General features: G+C 53.6%; 1 protein-coding gene across 1 annotated transcript in view; it reads left to right on the forward strand.

Moving 5' to 3' along the window:
- The window catches only part of AGRN (agrin), a 221,870-nt gene that overhangs the window by 86,715 nt on the left and 116,792 nt on the right, over positions 1 to 18,363 (forward strand). The window contains 1 exon segment of the mRNA XM_043499853.1: positions 1,053 to 1,073. Within this exon segment, the coding sequence (XP_043355788.1) occupies positions 1,053 to 1,073 (21 nt within the window).

Consider the following 18,363-nt stretch of genomic DNA (forward strand, 5'->3'; position numbering starts at 1 on the left):
GGGGATGGGGATAAACAGTGTTACACAGAGCAGGCGCCCAGTTCTGGATTCTGTTCTGTCCCTCACAGGGAATAGTCGGCCAAGCTTTGCTTGAAATGTCCTTCCGGCTGGTGATGACGCTCGGAGGCCAGCTGGGTTTTCCAGACCCGAGGCAGAATTTGCAGCTCTGGCAATGAAACGTCCCTCTTGGGGGGTGGGGGGCTGCGTTCTTGGTGGTGGGGAATAGTCCTAGCACGCTGCTCTCTGAGTGCTCCCATCGACTTCAGTGGGGCATAAGGCCCCACCCCGACACAAGTGAGGGCATCCGAATCTGGCCCATAGCTTGTGAAGGGATCCCAGCCACACCTTATTAGGTGGATCCCAGCATCCACCTAATAAGAGATGCTCCCTGCCCTGAGCACAGACCAAGGGCGGGAGGAGAAACAGAAGCGCGGGGGTGGGAACGTGATTTCCCCAGGAAGTAGAATGAGGGTCTGCAGAGTCCCAGTTCAGTACCCTAAACGCTGCCTCGCTTTGTATCTTCCATATACACGGGAGGCTTTTTTGGGGGTGTCACTCTTCTGACCCCTTCTCTTCCTTTCTAATGTAAGTTCCAACTAGCAGTTCATGGTTCCAACCATGGAGGCTACCCTATATTGGGGTATCGGCTCCTCTCTTTCCTCCCTCCCTCCATGTGCTACTCAGTGTTATTTGGGCCTTACCTAGGAATGGAGGATCCATCCCAAAGAAACTTAAGCCATCGTCCCAGCTATAATGGGGTGCCCCCTGAGGGAGCAGGATGGGGGCTAGCATCTCTGGAATGGAAATACTAGTAGGGGCTTCACTGCCACTTAAACTCTCACAAGCCTGCAGGGAGGGGGAGGCAAGAGCAGGATCCAGATGGGTTGGAGTGGTTGCCACAGGGCCCAGGTTTGGGCTGCAGTCCCTCAAAGGGGCAGATGGAAGCAGGGCTGCAGGAGGAGAGTGCTTTGTGGGGCTGGGAGAGCTTTGGTCCCACTGTCCGTGTTGCAGCGCTAACTGTTCTCTCCTTTTTCTCCCCCTGCTTTCTAAAGAACATAGGAGGCTTCTCGCGGGTAAGTGATGGTGTATCATCCTAATGCCATTCTTCCATCCACCATCAAACCAATCTCCAATAGTCTTCTCCTCCTCCAGTCCCCCATCCACTCCATTTAAGGTTCTGCATCCAACTTGGGATGTGCCTGAGCAACAGGGAGCCTTCCAGAGGTGTGTGCAAGTTTGCCCATTCCTAGGTGGTCTCCTTCTGGTTTTCGGGCATGTATGCACCTCTGGGGGTCACGACTGCCATTAGATCACAGTTTGAAAGACTGTCTGCCCTTGGATGTTTCCTGGATCGCTCCCATGAGGGTCTGGCTCTTACCTTCTGCCCACTAACTAGCCCACTGGGTGGCCTTCCGGAGCCCGGTTAAAGCCGTTGTCCATTTAATCTCCTTGCAATGGGCTAACGGCAGTGTTCAGCCATCGGAATTCTGCAGACACGGAGCTGTGATCTAAAGAGGTCTGTCACCTAGGCCTTGCCCCACATACGACTCCATCCTCACCTTCCCTGGCCTCCTGGGAGAGTAACAGGCCAAGGGGTCTGCCAGCCTTCTCTGCCTCCCATTCTTCCCTCTTGTGGTGTTGCTTGATTGTCTCCCAGGGGCTGTGTTTCAGTTTCTGGCTGTTCTCTCGCCCAGAAGGCTGGGTTGAAGGGAGCAGAGAGAATTGTGCTGTGTGCATGTGGATTCTTCTGGAGGATTTTCGGGTTACAAGGTCAAAAACCAACGCACCAACCTTCAGCCAGACGTTTGATCAGTTCATGTAAACTGGGATGTGTTCCACACAAAGAATTTACCCGCCTGAAACGGGCAGAGCCTCCCGGCATTGGCTTAGCGCGTGCAGCACCCTGTATCCCAGCATTTCAGGCCACCTCCCCGGCTGGGACTTAGATAAGCTGAGAGGGGCAGGGAAACCGCAGCGCTGATAGTTTTAAATCTCAGCTGGTGTAACTCAGCATGGCCCTCAGCGGAGTCTAACGCCGGCTGAGGATCCGGCCCCTGCTGCCGTGTGTATTTGTATGTTGGACCGGCATCTGTAGCATAGCCCTGGCTTGTTAGGGAAGCCAGAACCTGAGCTCTTACAGTAGTGCTCTGTGCAGGGTGCTGCATGGCATGTGTGTCTCTCTTGCTTTCGATTTCTCACCGTCAGACTCTGGAGCGAATTTCCTCAGTTGGATCCTTGTGATGCTCCTGGGGTTAGATTTGCACAGTCGGAGCCAGCGTCTCTGGGAATTTGTGTGCTGACAGGCAGGGACTCAGGGAAGGCCGACTGGGACTGCCAGGATGTTGGGTGCTCTGAAATCCCAGCCTGCACTCCCACCTTTTCAAGGGACAGTGCAGTGGTGGTGGGGGGGGGCAGCTCCTCCCCTTCCTGCAGCGTTGGGGAGGGCAAGAGCTCCCTCTCCTCCAGCTCTCAGCCCCTGTCTGCTCTCCCTGCTCCCCACGCACTGACTGACTGCACAGGGGAAGGTCAGGGCTCGGCACAAGCTCCCCCTGAAGGGAGGGGTCTGCTGACGGCCTCTCCCCAGCTAGCAGGAGCTAGGGATGGCAGAGATATTAACAAAACCCCCTTCCAGCGTCTGTCCAGCCCCCAAATGACTGGCGGGCTGGAAAGCCAGGGTGAGGAGGTGGCAAGCCAGGGGACTGGGTGTCTGAAAGGGAATTAGCCCAAATGCCCAGGAGGTATTCCTAGAAACCCATTTGGATCTTGGGACTACAGCTCCTGTGTGGGAGGAACCCAGCTGCCTGGGGTGGGGTGTGATTGACCCTGATAGTCAGACCAGATGGGCCGGGGCTGTTCTTTCTGTGCCCGTTCCCCTCCCAGGGAGCTGCTTCTCACTGGGCTTTTTTATGTTCTGAGAACAAACTGTGTCTGTTTCTGGTTTTTGTCTCAGATCCCAGCCCATCTTCCCCGTAAGAAACCGTTCCAAGGGAAGGAGATGGAGTCAGTGCGTGACGTGCAGCCAGCCCAGAGTCTGGGTTTGCCCCATTCTCAGCCGTGGCCATGCAGGGAGGAGCGATCGGGTGTCCCTTGTACTGGCTCACAGGAGGAGACAGCCTGTGCTTACCAGCTGGCTGGGCCACTCTGAGGGAAAGACGAGCCCATTTTTGATTTCCCTAGAGGCCTCACAGTGAGTAGGAGGCAGATTGCAGATGCTTAGGTAGAGGTAACCCTCTTACAGTGACCCACCGGTTACACAGCTAGAGCTCTCTTCCCTGGCTTGTGGGGGAGGGAATGGAGAGCTCCCTTCTTTAACTCTGTTGGATCACATGGTTGGGAACTGTTTTCCTGCCCCATGCGGGGCTGGCAGGGGCAATGGATGCCAAAGGGCTTGAATTAAAATGGGCGTAAGCTTTAAAATGGGTGGTAACAGTTAGAACAGCTGAGTTAGCCCTCGTCTGTATGGGAAAGTGGCACTGATTTAACTTGCATTGGTTTTTAAACTGATTTATTTAAACTGGCGCAAACCCTTTCTGTGGATGTTCTGATTTTGGTTTGAGGGCTTATTTCCGTTTCGTTACACTGCTTCCTCACCGATTTAAGCTAATGCCCAATAATAAGCCTCTCTTAAACCAGAGTCTCCATGCAGGAGTTTTCACTGGTTTTAGTGCTATCCGTTTAAAATCACCCCTGTCGTTTCAACGGGGACAACTTTCCCCATATAGACAAGGCCTTGGATTTTAGTGGCACCGTCTACCCCCGCTGCAGCTGAGCGGGTGAAATGCCAGTGCAAGCAGAGAGGAAGAGGAGATGTCAAGGGCTGTGCTTCTGGCCATGCATCTCAGCTGGAGGTGAGGGTGGAAGCACCTTCCAAAGATCCTCCCTCCCCACACTGGACTCAGAACCTGACATGATTTGGAAGCCTTTCAGTGCCCCCAAACCCAGTCCTTCCCCTGCCTGTCTGATTTCCAAATCACCCAGTCTCCCCAGGCTGTATCCTTAACAGCTCGGCTCTTTACCCCCAGCTGTCACGGGCTGATGTTGGTGTTAAAGGGAGAAGCCCCATCATTAAAATAAACCCCACGTGTGCGCTTGGTTCAGCCATAGAGGGCAAGGCAAGGGTGCGCTGTGCAAATGGCCGCTGACTGGATGGGTGCCTGCGATCCCTGGCGCTGGAAATCCCCGGATGCTGGGGGTCAGGGGGATGCTGCTGGCTCCTTTGTTTAGCGGCTGCAGATATGGAGAGTATGTGAGGAAGGAATTTAGAACATGGCTGTGTTTGTCTGTTCATTTCTCACCCCGGCGGGGGGGCCCCCCTCCACAAACATTCACACGGATAGCTCACTCTGTATCTCCCGGGGCTCGTGCAGAGGACAAGGCAAGTGCAAAGTGTTGGCATGTACGCCACTGCCCCTCCTGAAAGCAGCATGTCAGGCCTGCTCGGGTGTTCACTGGAGCCATCACATGGCCAAGGCCCCTGGTCTCTGTGGCCCGAGGATGGGTGTTCTTTCTAATTCTGCACCTCAGGGATTATTGGATAGACGGGGGGGAGACACGGTGTGTGTGTGTGTGTGGGTGGGTGGGTGGGTGGGTGGGTGTGTATTGCACAACCCCTGTATTATTGTGCTCTCTTCAGCTTCCTTCTCCTTTGCACTAGTCTCCCATGGATTCCACCTCTCTGGCTGGGGCTCACCTGCCTGGCTCCAGCCCACGCTCGTCTTGTGCCATTGCACGTTCATTACTCACAGCTGGCCCCGGAAGCACTGTCTGGCAAAGCTGAGCCCATAAGCCGCTGCTTGCACTGAATAAAGGGACAGTCAATGAGCCAAAACCCTGGCTTGGGGCACCCGAGGAGAGCCTGCTCTGAATTGTCCCGCTGGCCTGCGCCTGTCGCCACTGGGACCTGGGCAGTCTGGCCTAGCGGGTAGGAGCTGGGAGACCAAAGTGACCTTAAAGCCACCCCTTCTCTGAAAGAGGCGGCTCCCTGGCAATGCACCTAGGAAAGGGACCGAACCAAGCCCAAGGGTGCCCCCTGCTGGCTGCAGCTTGTTATGGTCCTTCTCCCGTGCCGGCTCACCAAGCGTCGTTCAGCATGAATATTTCATTTTTTAAGTTGGAACATCTCCCCTGTTCTCGTGGGGGGTGCTGTGAGCGGTGGCACTAAGTGCTTCTGACAGCTCCCGGGCCACGCTCACTCTCTGAGCCCCCGACTGGCTGCTCGCTCCCGCCCCTCTCTGTGGCGTGCAATCCCACTGCACCTGGGGCATATTCTGATCTGTGCCCAAGACAATGAGGTTAATATTTTATTTACACACACTCTGCTGCCACCTGCGCATCTCCCAGCTGGCAGCACAATTGCAGGGCCCCTCCCGCTTTCCACCTGGGATTTGGGATGAGAAAAGGGGGCTGGATTCTGGTGCTTTCTCGCCCGTCCTTTTCTGGGTCTCCATGAATCATGCATGGGCCTCTTTACGTGATGCGTGTAGGTGATCTCTCCGCACAAAGCCAGCCTCTGCCAGACAAAAGGCAGCTTGTCCAGCACTCGCCTTCCCCAACTTGTCCTGTGCCTTTTGTGCCTTTCGGAGCAGCTGATGCTGTTTGTACCACTCACCCCCTCCTGCTGCTTTTCCCATATTCCTGTTGGGATCCTGGCCCGGTTCAGAGGTGGCATGGCTGAGGCCTGCAGGCCCCTGACTGCGTTCCAGGGAGGGAAAAGGGAGGAACGCACTGATCCCTGCGCTCCTTGGGCCACACTGCGTGCGTGCATGTGTGTGTGTGTGTGTGTGTGTGTGTGTGTGTGTGTGGTGGGGGGGAATTGACACTCCCTCCTGGTGACCTGCAGTAGATTTATTCCTGGGCCCATCTCTCCTCATGGGTCACAAGTCTCCATTTCAAACACTCGACTGGTGCTCCGCTCTGCACTTTCTCCATCCCTGCTGAGTTTCTCGAACTCTGACCTTCTGTGGAACTGCTTCCGTCTGGCTCCTGGCGTTTGTCCTTCATACCCCCAGCTAGGTGCAGCTCAGTCCTGGATTCCTGAAGTTTTGACTTTGATAACTGTGTGTGTGTGTGGGGGGGAACGACAGGGAAAATAGAGAAATCCTCCTTCTGCACCTTGTGTGGCTGCTTCACCCCTCTCTTGCGCTGGGGCTGTAACCCCCAAATTGGCGGCCTGGCAAAGCCCCAGAGGAGGATGTGCCCTGCTGGTAATGCAGCCTGGCTGAGACAAGAGCAGCCAGCCCTGCCGGTGGAGAAGGCAGACAGGGTCCCTAGGAACGGGAAGCCCGGCAGCCAGGGAGACCAAACAAACAGTAGATACGCCATGGGTGTGTCTGTAGCTGACCAGCTGCACCCTCCGCACACAGCCTGTTTATTTCCATCCTCCTCTCTAACGCTGTCCCAAAGCTCCCTCTCTTCCGTGGCACTGAGCAACGTCGCGGGGGCCGGGGGGCTTTCCAGGGAAACTGGCCCTGCCCTGGACATGTTAGAGAACCACTGGCTGAAAGCTGGGTGCATGTGCATATGTTGAAGTTGTGATCACCAGCACAAACCATATCCCCTGGAAGCTGGCTGAGTCCTCTCAAACATTCCCACTGCTAGACAGGTAACATCCCTTATTGAGGAGGACGAGCCACTAGCTTTCCATTCTTCGCCCCTGCCCCCTCAGCTCGCCAGTGCTCTGTCTGGCTGCCTCGTTAGCCGTGGTTGGGTGCGGCTAGGTGCTCTCCCCTTCTTGTTGTCGACATGTCGGGGTTGCCCCCTTTGCTTACCCTGCCCGCCAGCCCCAAAGCAGGTCAGCCGAGGGTGCCAAAGCTCCCCTCTGCAGAATGTCTGCCGGGGTGCTGACGTCCCTGTGCCCCGCAGAGAGGCTGCGGCTGGGGAGGAGCGGATTATTTCGGATGAAAAAATCCCCATGTCTCCTCCTTTCTCTTGCTCCCCCACCCCTCCCTCTGAGTGCCATTAGCGGGGTAACTCCTGGTGGTGAGCACTCCCACCAGGCCTGCCCCGTGCCAGCTCTGCGGCTCCCAGGGTTTGTCTAGTTTATGGGAAGCCGTTAACGACACGGCTCGAAACCCAGCAGCCAGGAGTGGCTCCGTTTGAAAGGCTGCGCCTGACTCCTCTTGGCCGGGAGCCCGGGGCTGACATTCCTGCGTCTGCAGCCAGCGGCTGGTACAGCTTTAATCCTGTGCGTGTGAGAAGCCCAGCAGCGGTGCCAGGTGTTTAGCTGGGGTGCTGCTCCCCTCCTTACCTCCATGTACGCTCCTTAGTGTGGGGTGCTCAGCAAACTGCCCCTTTGCCAGCTCCTGCGAGGGCTAGCCCCTCTCTCCTTCCCCTTCCCCAGAGCTCCCTGCTGGGGTGCGGTATGCTGTTTGGGGCATAGGAAGAGCTGCTTCTGCAGGGATCCCTCTGGAAAGTCTTTGGGATCCTCTGGCAGAAGCTGCTGTGTGAATTGATGGATGAAGCCTCCAGGCACCCCCATAGGACAGGTCAAGATGATCCTCATTGTAGAGTGGGGAAACTGAGGCATGGAGGTGAAGGGACTTGCCCAATGATATGCAGCCAGTAGCAGAGACAGGGACTCCAAGTCTTGTGCTCCAGCAGCTAAGCAGCATCTCCCCTGGGAGGAAGAGCCCTGCCCACCTATGCTGGTGCTGGATTGTCCCGTGCAAACTGGTTTGCAGGGGGAGTGGAGGGAGAGAGCGAGGGTGCATGGTGGTGAGACAGCTCTGGGGTCGGGGGAAAGGACAGGCCCTTTAATGCAGCCAGACTGCCAGGACATTGTGCCTGAAGAGGAGGGGCTCGGTGGGGGCAGTGACAACTAAGCAGAAATCCTGCCTCCTGGAGGGTGTGGCCCTGTTGGGCACAGAGCACTCTCTGCCCCCAGCCAATTGGTAAAGAGTGTTAAATGTCTGCCAGGCTGGCCCTTAGTTTCTGTTTCTGGCCCTGCACCCTCTTTGCGTGGTTCCAGCTAGGGGCCAGCAGGTTGGCTCCTGAGCGCTGTTCCCAGGGTTTGCACATCCTGCCCTCCCCTCCCCTCCTCTGCCCGCCGCTCTTGCCAAAGCTGGCACATCCAAGCAGGGACTCCTGCCCTTGGGGTGCTGCCAGGGTTTGGGCATCTCTGCTTTTGCTGCAGGTAATTTTCTGATCTCCTTTTCCTCACCACCACATTGTACCTAGTCTGAAGTGGGCTTAGCCCCTGGGCCTCTATGCTGGTTGGGAAGGATTTGCTGCGGCATTAGCACTAAAGCGTTTTGCACAGGGACTCCCCCCCCCCCCCCCCCCCGTGTGGTCCCTCTCTTGCTCTCGATATCAGGTGGCCTGATTCATTTGTCCTGCCTGTCTCTGAAGGCTCGGGGACCCCTTATCAGTTTCCCAGCAGGTCCCTTGCAGCAAGTGGTATCCAACTGCTCACCACTTGAGATCTTCTGGCAGGCAGCCCCTGTGTTGTGAGGCTGTAGGATCGCCTTGGAGGTGTGAGTACCTTTCCTTCTCTTGTGCCTGGAATCAGCACTTGTGTTGTAAATCCCACACTGCTAATAACCAGGGGAGGTCAAACAAGGTCTGTGTCTAAATGAGGCAGTGGGTGACAGCTGGTTCATCTTTGGGGAAAACGTCATCAATCGTAGGGAGGTAGGACCGCGAGAGGTCAGCTAGCCCCGCCACCCCCTTCTCTGAGAGAAGATAATGGATGCCAGTGGCTTTAATTAATTTAGCACAATGGATTTTCACCCCAAAAGGGGTTTGCTCATTAATTGCCCTCTGGGGTGGGGGCGGCTTACATGGCTCTGCGACAGGCTTCTGATGGCAATGGGGCATACAAACCCCAGACAAAGCAGGAAAGGGTTAATGGGATAGCAGGTGCCCGGTCAGCCTCCCCTGCATCTCATGGGGCAGGAATTGGGCTTCCGGGGGGAGCGAAAAGGGAGAGCCCTGCTCAGCGGGGTGGGTGGAGGGATGGAGAGTGCTCTCTGTGGGAAAGGAGGCTGGCTGGAGTCAGGGGAGGTCTCCCAAAGGAAAGGGAAGGGTTTGTTTGGAGTTTGGGTACCCGAGATCGGTAGAATAGCTCATAACCTAGCTAGAGGGCTAATTCGCCGCCCGTCTGGAGGTGTTGGTGGTTGAGACCTGGGCTATACTGAAAAGTTCAGTCGACCTAGCTACGTTGCTCCAGGGAAGGGAAAAATCCACCCACCGCAGCCAGGCCATGAAGCCGACCTACCCCCCGCGGTGGATGGCGCTGTATCGAGGGAAGAATTCTTCCATTGGCCTAGCTGCAGTCTCTTGGGAGCGTGGGGCGGGGGGGGGGGGGACGGAGCTGCTGGGAGACCCCCCCTCCCCTTCCCTCCCCCCCCCGGTCACCATCGGGGGTGTCTATGCTGAAGCACAACTGCAGCCCCGTGGCTGTGCCTGCAGCGTTTCAAGTGGCGACACTCCCTGAGTGGAGCAGCGCGGACGGCCACTGCGGAGAAACAGACTCCGAGCAGCTGCTGTACCCCGCCGAGCTGGCAGGGATGTGCCACTACAGTTGGGGAACACCAGCAAATCCGTGCGACTGGCCTGTCCAGTCGCACACCAGGTGAATGAGCTAGCACTTGCAGACCAACTTGGGGTGGAAATTTGTTGGCATAAATCACGAATGGCCAAGCTAGATCATTCTGTGAACAGAAACAAAGGCTAAATCCTGGGAGGATCCTCTCTTTGCTAATGGAGAGGAGGCAGGTGCTCTGGGAGCTGGTGGATTGGGGCTCTAACCCAACAGTGCCATGGCGCTCCTGTAGCCACGGTGAAATCCTCGCCGATCACCGCTCCATTACAACACAAATCCCGTCTGCTACAGCATTGCCCCAAATCGCTGCAGCCTTTGGGCCCCTTGCTTTCTAGCCGGCAGGTCTGGTGCATGTGTCCGAGAGATCAGCAGATGGTGCTCTTACATCACAAGAGAAGGAAAAGCTCTGAAGCTGAATGGCCACTGGTGGGGTGTGGGGAATTCTGCCTGTTACGTTTTCATGCCGGGGAGCAAACTGGGGTGAGAAAAAGGGATTTTTCTTTTTCTCTAAAAAGAAAAGGAGTACGTGTGGCACCTTAGAGACTAACAAATTTATTAGAGCATAAGCTTTCGTGAGCTACAGCTCACTTCATCGGATGCATTTGGTGGAAAAAACAGAGGAGAGATTTATATACACACACACAGAGAACATGAAACAATGGGTTTATCATACACACTGTAAGGAGAGTGATCACTTAAGATAAGCCATCACCAACAGCAGGGGGGGGAAGGAGGAAAACCTTTCATGGTGACAAGCAGGTAGGCTAATTCCAGCAGTTAACAAGAATATCAGAGGAACAGTGGGGGGTGGGGTGGGAGGGAGAAATACCATGGGGAAATAGTTTTACTTTGTGTAATGACTCATCCATTCCCAGTCTCTATTCAAGCCTAAGTTAATTGTATCCAGTTTGCAAATTAATTCCAATTCAGCAGTCTCTCCTTGGAGTCTGTTTTTGAAGCTTTTTTGTTGAAGTATAGCCACTCTTAGGTCTGTGATCGAGTGACCAGAGAGATTGAAGTGTTCTCCAACTGGTTTTTGAATGTTATAATTCTTGACGTCTGATTTGTGTCCATTCATTCTTTTACGTAGAGACTGTCCAGTTTGGCCAATGTACATGGCAGAGGGGCATTGCTTGCACATGATGGCATATATCACATTGGTAGATGCGCAGGTGAACGAGCCTCTGATAGTGTGGCTGATGTGATTAGGCCCTATGATGGAATCCCCTGAATAGATATGTGGACAGAGTTGGCAACGGGCTTTGTTGCAAGGATAGGTTCCTGGGTTAGTGGTTCTGTTGTGTGGTGTGTGGTTGCTGGTGAGTATTTGCTTCAGATTGGGGGGCTGTCTGTAAGCAAGGACTGGTCTGTCTCCCAAGATCTGAGAGAGCGATGGCTCGTCCTTCAGGATAGGTTGTAGATCCTTGATGATGCGTTGGAGGGGTTTTAGTTGGGGGCTGAAGGTGATGGCTAGTGGCGTTCTGTTGTTTTCTTTGTTGGGCCTGTCCTGTAGTAGGTGACTTCTGGGTACTCTTCTGGCTCTGTCAATCTGTTTCTTCACTTCAGCAGGTGGGTATTGTAGTTGTAGGAATGCATGATAGAGATCTTGTAGGTGTTTGTCTCTGTCTGAGGGGTTGGAGCAAATGCGGTTATATCGTAGCGCTTGGCTGTAGACAATGGATCGAGTGGTATGATCTGGATGAAAGCTAGAGTCCTACCTACATGCCTCTAGCTTTCATCCAGATCATACCACTCGATCCATTGTCTACAGCCAAGCGCTACGATATAACCGCATTTGCTCCAACCCCTCAGACAGAGACAAACACCTACAAGATCTCTATCATGCATTCCTACAACTACAATACCCACCTGCTGAAGTGAAGAAACAGATTGACAGAGCCAGAAGAGTACCCAGAAGTCACCTACTACAGGACAGGCCCAACAAAGAAAACAACAGAACGCCACTAGCCATCACCTTCAGCCCCCAACTAAAACCCCTCCAACGCATCATCAAGGATCTACAACCTATCCTGAAGGACGAGCCATCGCTCTCTCAGATCTTGGGAGACAGACCAGTCCTTGCTTACAGACAGCCCCCCAATCTGAAGCAAATACTCACCAGCAACCACACACCACACAACAGAACCACTAACCCAGGAACCTATCCTTGCAACAAAGCCCGTTGCCAACTCTGTCCACATATCTATTCAGGGGATTCCATCATAGGGCCTAATCACATCAGCCACACTATCAGAGGCTCGTTCACCTGCGCATCTACCAATGTGATATATGCCATCATGTGCAAGCAATGCCCCTCTGCCATGTACATTGGCCAAACTGGACAGTCTCTACGTAAAAGAATGAATGGACACAAATCAGACGTCAAGAATTATAACATTCAAAAACCAGTTGGAGAACACTTCAATCTCTCTGGTCACTCGATCACAGACCTAAGAGTGGCTATACTTCAACAAAAAAGCTTCAAAAACAGACTCCAAGGAGAGACTGCTGAATTGGAATTAATTTGCAAACTGGATACAATTAACTTAGGCTTGAATAGAGACTGGGAATGGATGAGTCATTACACAAAGTAAAACTATTTCCCCATGGTATTTCTCCCTCCCACCCCACCCCCCACTGTTCCTCTGATATTCTTGTTAACTGCTGGAATTAGCCTACCTGCTTGTCACCATGAAAGGTTTTCCTCCTTCCCCCCCCTGCTGTTGGTGATGGCTTATCTTAAGTGATCACTCTCCTTACAGTATGTATGATAAACCCATTGTTTCATGTTCTCTGTGTGTGTGTGTATATAAATCTCTCCTCTGTTTTTTCCACCAAATGCATCCGATGAAGTGAGCTGTAGCTCACGAAAGCTTATGCTCTAATAAATTTGTTAGTCTCTAAGGTGCCACACGTACTCCTTTTCTTTTTGCGAATACAGACTAACACGGCTGCTACTCTGAAACCTGTTCTTTTTCTCTGGTGAGGATGCGTCAAATTCCTAATGTAGAACTGCTAGGAATGGGGGGGTAGGGGAAAGGGGGGGAATAGAGCATACAGGAAAGCCTGATAGTATGCCAGCTCTTGTAGCTTTATCATGAGTCTCAATATTCAGTGTCTTCAAAGCTCCAGCTCCTGGAGTCACATGAGTGTCTCAGCCTTCATGTGAAAAGAGCAGCGAGTTTCCAACTCTAGGGGCCACATTTTCAAGCTTTTCTTTGGGACCACAAAAGGATCAGACCCAGAAGGTCAGTAAATAAAAAGAGCCCAACTATGATTTGCTTTCACAATCTCCTGGCTCACAAGCAGGTCTCATGGTTTTTGGAGGGACCTGACTCCTGATTTATTTTTTTTTAATGCTTGGGATTGGCAATGGATAAATCTGGTAGAAGGCCCTAGCAATGGAATGTTTCAGAGTAGCAGCCGTGTTAGTCTGTATTCGCAAAAAGAAAAGGAGTACTTGTGGCACCTTAAAGACTAACAAATTTATTAGAGCATAAGCTTTCGTGAGCTACAGCTCACTTCATCGGATGCATTTGGTGGAAAAAAAAAAGCAATGGAATGCAGCTCTGTAGGAGTCTTTCCTCCCCTGACCCTCTACAACGTAATGAAGAATACGATCCTTGTATAGGTTTATTTGACTCCTCCCATAGCAACATTGTGATTTTCAGATTGGTTCAGACGAAGGGCCCATGCAGTCCAATAGCCTCTCTCCAGATGTTTCAGAAGAAAAAAACTCCTGCCCCAGGCAGTTATGGGATTTTGGGGAGGACAGGTTAAATTTCTTCCTCCCCCACCATCATAGTTAGAGGTTGGTTTATGCCTTGAAGTGGGAGGGTTTGTAACCTTTCCAAAGCTAGTATTTTAAAATGTTTTTTATAACTCAGCCTATTCTCATGTAAAGGCCCAGTCCTTTCTGAATCCTGTTAGCCAGTGGAACTCATTGCCACAAGGTATAATTGAGACCAAGAGCTAACTGTCTTATATGAGGTCTAGCTTTCCTTTTAGCAGCTTTGTTTGCCACCTGCCAATTTCATTGACTGTCCCCTTGTTCTTGTACTGTTTGGGGATAGTTATTGACCCCCTCTCTCTAGCTGTTCTTCATTTTGTATATTGGTATTAAGTCTGTTTCCTATAGGAGAGAGAAATGGCATAGATGATTCAAAGAAGCCTATAGAAAGACCATCTAAGAAATAGTACAGCCCTTTTCTGTAGGGTTAAGAGTCGGTAGCTGTGTGGAAGCTGTTGCAGAACTGAAATTCCTTGGACAATATCCTGGCAATAAGGGTCAGACAAAGTAAAAATGAAACCGACCACGGGCTTGTATTTGTGCCCATACCAACACTATGTTGGCCTCAGCGTGAGCATTGTGCAATGCTACCTTGTATCAGTCTAGCTGAACTTCCACTTTGGCCAGGAGAGAAGCGAGACCAGCTAGCTCTAAGGGCCACTTGCCCCACTGTAATGGTCAGGAGTGCGTGTGGACAGGTTCCCAGGGCTGAACCAGCAGGAGGTGCCACAGCGCAGGGTGGAGATCCATTGGCAGAGTCGTGTGCTGCTTGCTTCGCGTTCCCTCGCTGGTGTGGCTGCTTTCAGGCTGCAATCTAATGCTCTTATTTCTGAATGTCAATTTCCCTGCGTAAACCCCACATTTAAGTAATTGCCAATTAAATTGTATAACAAAAATCGTAAAATCCAATTCTCTGTTGCGTCTCCAGCGGAACAGATGTCAGCTCTGTGCCGTTTCTGTGCTGGAACATCTGTCGGAGAGAAGGGGACTCTCTCTCCCTGTGTATAGGCAACACGTGCCTGCTCCATGGCTGGTGGCTTCCCAGTCCTGGAAGAGGCACTTTACACTGCAGGAGGGGAACTAGCAGGTGGGGGCTGAATCTGGTTGCTGCTGAAGGTTTTTTCCAGACCCTTCCCATGCGGGGGCTGGCTGGTTTGCCCGCGGGATGGAAATTCTGGACTGATTTGTGCTAGCACGTTGATGTTTTATACGTCCTGTCCTGCTTCTCTGTCTTAGCTTGGCCACCATGGGGTATGTGGGTCTGACCTCCCGTCCCCCCTTAACAACCATGGGGGCCAGAGGAGCAGGGCTGATTGGAGATGGCTGCGGCTGCAGCAGCTGGATCAGAATTATTTCATAGTTTTGAGGGTGTCTGACCTGTTCTGGTTCAGGCCCGTCTCTAGTTTGGAAAGGCGGATGGTAGAGGGCCTCTCTCCTCCCCGTGTTGGCTGGGCACTGGGGTCTGACATGCTCAGCCGAGCCAGTTGGGTGGGAATCCCCCCATGTGTTGCTGGCTTTTCATCCAGATCTTTAACTTTGGCTTTAAGATCGCCCAGGACGCTGGCTGGCTCAGGGGTTTTGGAGCCTTTCACTATCACTGACGCCGTGAGCCAGAGCGGCGGCAATGGGAAAATTTTGGTCACTATCTGAGGGCTGCTCGGTGGCCTGTGTGACACGAGTTTGTTGTGTCTCAGTCTGGTTTCTAGCGGGAGGGCGTCTCCAGCAGAAGCCGTGAGTGGGGTTGGCGTTTGCATGCCGCTTTGCAGAGAGCCCAGGGCCTGCGTGGCTCATGTGGACAAGCTTCTCCCCCGAGGACGGGGGCACTGGGGGGAGGCAGGAGCGAGAAGCCTGCGCAGCACAAAGGTCTTCAGGCTCCAAGGCTTGTTGGTCTGGCACCCCTGCTTTGGTATGATCCCCATCCACCATCATCTCTGCTGTCAGCATTGCCCGGGAGTTGGCTCCTGCTATAAATCTCAGTGTAGTGCTTGGTGGCGGTGTCTCTGCAAAGAGACCTGCACCGCGTCTCAGTAAAGCCCAGCGCCTTGGCTGTAGCCTGGAGAGGGTCATAGGAACGTGTGGGGAATTTTTGCAAACCTGGAGGGGGTTGCCTGGCCTGCAACCCTCTTGCCCCCCCACCCCACGCCCGTTGCTGTGTCTCCACCTGCGCCAGTCCCAGCTCCTGCTTCGCCCTGCAATGCGCTCCCTCTGGCTAGGCTGTGGCACAGGGCATGTGAGACCAAGTCTAGCCAGGCTCCCTGGGGTTGGAGCCTGGGGGTCCAGGGGGAGTCCCTGCAGTGTGCTGATGGGCTGTCCCTGGGGAAGGCTCATGCTGGTGAAGGGTTGGAGAGAAGCTCTGCTGCGTCCATCAAGGGGAAAACCACCCTAACTCAATGTGGGGCAGGGACAGGCCCCAGGCCATTGGTCTGTGTGTCTGGAACAAGTGTGCTGAGGGGTAGGAGATGGCAAAGGGTCAGTGCCCCTAGATCAGACCTCCCGCTATGTGGCCAAAACCACCACAAGGACAGAAAATGTTTAGTCTGTATTCACAAAACCTGATTCTGCATGAGCCATGTATTCAGGGTAGAGAACAGCAAGGGTGCAGCGAAATTATGGTGTGTGTGTGTGTGTGTGTGTGTGTGTGTGTGTGTGTGTGTGTGTCCAGCTGTTGTGGAGGCCCTGTGTAGCACCACGCTTATAGCACCCCATAGTATTTAGCTGCTAAGAAGTTCTATCCAGTAGCTCCTAGGGCAGGGCCTAGCCCCAGTCGGTGCCCCGTGCTGCTCTGCTCTCTATTCAGCACTGTGCTGAGGATGACAGGGACACTGGCAATTGTAAGTCGCTCCTAGGCCATGGGAAGATGGCTGTGTGTTCTAGCGGTCACAGCGACTGATGGGCCGGGGTTCTAAGCGAGGGGAGAGTCTTGCGGGCACGTGCTTGGCCAGTGACCCAGCCCTCTCAGGGCACCAGGCGAGCTTGCTGCTCTGCACTGATCACGCAAGGCGCTCGGCTGTGGCAGGGCTGAGTGCAGGATAACTGCTCCGAGCTGGGCTGGCAGCATGGCGTGGGAGCACTACCCGGGCTGGAGCGGTGCTGTCTGCCGTGACGTCTAGCAGGCTGCCTAGTCCAGAGCCTTCGGCCAGCACTGGATCAACCTGGCTGAGCTGCTGCTCCCTTACATTAGGACCATATGGGCAGATCAGGCCGGGCCCCTTCACTCCATCCCTTCTCCAGCGTGGCCTGGTGGGACTGAGGTTGAAGGGGCATCTTAATAATGGAGACTCCTCGATGCTGGCAGGCTCTGGAGCCAACTGTCTCATTGCCCCTCTGCCCCCAGAGCGTTGGCAGCATAAATCTATGGGTGGAACTCCTTGCCAGAGGATGTTTTGAAGGCCAAGACTATAACAGGGTTCAAAAAAGAACTAGATAAATTCTTGGAGGATAGGGTCCATCAGTAGCTATTAGCCAGGATGGGCAGGGATGGTGGCCTTAGCCTCTGTTTGCCAGAAGCTGGGAATGGTGCCAGGAGCTGGATCACTTGATGATGACCTGTTCTGTTCATTCTCTCTGGGGCACCTGGCATTGGCCACAGTCGGAAGACAGGATACTGGGCTAGATGGACCTTTGGTCTGACCCAATATGGCTTTTCTTATAGCTCTCCTTTCCCTCCACACATCGATATCTCCCTTTGGGAATGGGCAGGTACCAGTGGGCCTAGCTGGCGTAGCCTTTGTAGGTGCGTTTGGACTCGAGAGCTTTCAAGCTGTGCGGAGGGAGAGTCCCTGCCTTCACCCAGACCCCATGGTGCTGCATCCTGTGGGAGCCGAGATCCGTGCCCCTCGTGTCTCCTGTCAGAATGGTGAGGTGGGGGGAGCTGCTCTGGCATCTCCTGTATCTCCCCATGAGCTGCCCCCTCGCCCCTCTCTCTGAGAGGTGCTGCCGTCCCAGCGAAGGTCCCACCACCTGCCCTGGATCCATCCAAAAGGCAGCAAACAAGCTGAGCTCTTCCTGTGCTCCTGCCCAACCTGTGCTACGGGCTGAAACCATCCACCCCGCTGCTTCAGTGTGTTCATATGGGTACAAAGTCATTAAGCAGGAAACCCCCTGGTCTCAGGAGTAGCCTCACACTGAGTGCCCCACGGGTGCGGCTGTTAATTAGGAGAGGCCTTCATTAGCACTCTCATTCTGCTCCCAGTATGTATGCCAGCTTGGCTTTCCAGGGCTCGGGGCCTCCACCCCAGTGCCCCCTCCCCGGCTTGCTTGCTCTCCCCTCCTCAGTGCCAGGTTTGAAATGCTCTTTATTTCCAAAAAGAAAAGGAGGACTTGTGGCACCTTAGAGACTAACAAATTTATTAGAGCATAAGCTTTCGTGAGCTACAGCTCACTTCATCGGCTGCATCCCATGAAGTGAGCTGTAACTCACGAAAGCTTATGCTCTAATAAATTTGTTAGTCTCTAAGGTGCCACAAGTACTCCTTTTCTTTTTGCGAATACAGACTAACACGGCTGCTACTCTGAAACCTGTCTTTATTTCCAGGCGTTGCTCAGCGGGAAGCAAGCTGGGTCCTGCCAAGTGTTAAATGAAATCATTAAAACCCCCAGTCTCCTTCCCCTCCCCTGCTTTTCTTCCTAATGCTGGTAATTAGCCTGTAAAACCACTCAAGGGGGTGCTGGGTGGGGGGGGGGGGGAGCTGCCATTAACCCTTTAAATGGGTTCCCCAGAGGATGCTGCAACTGGCACTGTAGACATGGTGTGCTGTCCAATACCAATTACCTCACTGCCAAACTGGATTAGAGAGAGTGTGGCCAGGTAGCGAGCGGGCACCAGGCAGCTTTGGGAGCTGGGACTGCTGCTTTCTGCAGGGCCTCTGGCTCTGTGCATCAGAGTGAGGAGATTGGCAGCTGTCAGTCAGGCTCCAAAGTGGCATTGATCTCTGGATCTCTGCTGATGTTTCTCTCCGGGGTCATTCTGGCCAGGGAGAACAGGGCGGGGGAAATGGGGATTGGCCACCTCCCAAATAAACCACTCCCCTTA

This window comes from Dermochelys coriacea, chromosome 18 (assembly GCF_009764565.3).
Source record: "Dermochelys coriacea isolate rDerCor1 chromosome 18, rDerCor1.pri.v4, whole genome shotgun sequence".
Lineage (NCBI taxonomy): Eukaryota > Metazoa > Chordata > Testudines > Dermochelyidae > Dermochelys > Dermochelys coriacea.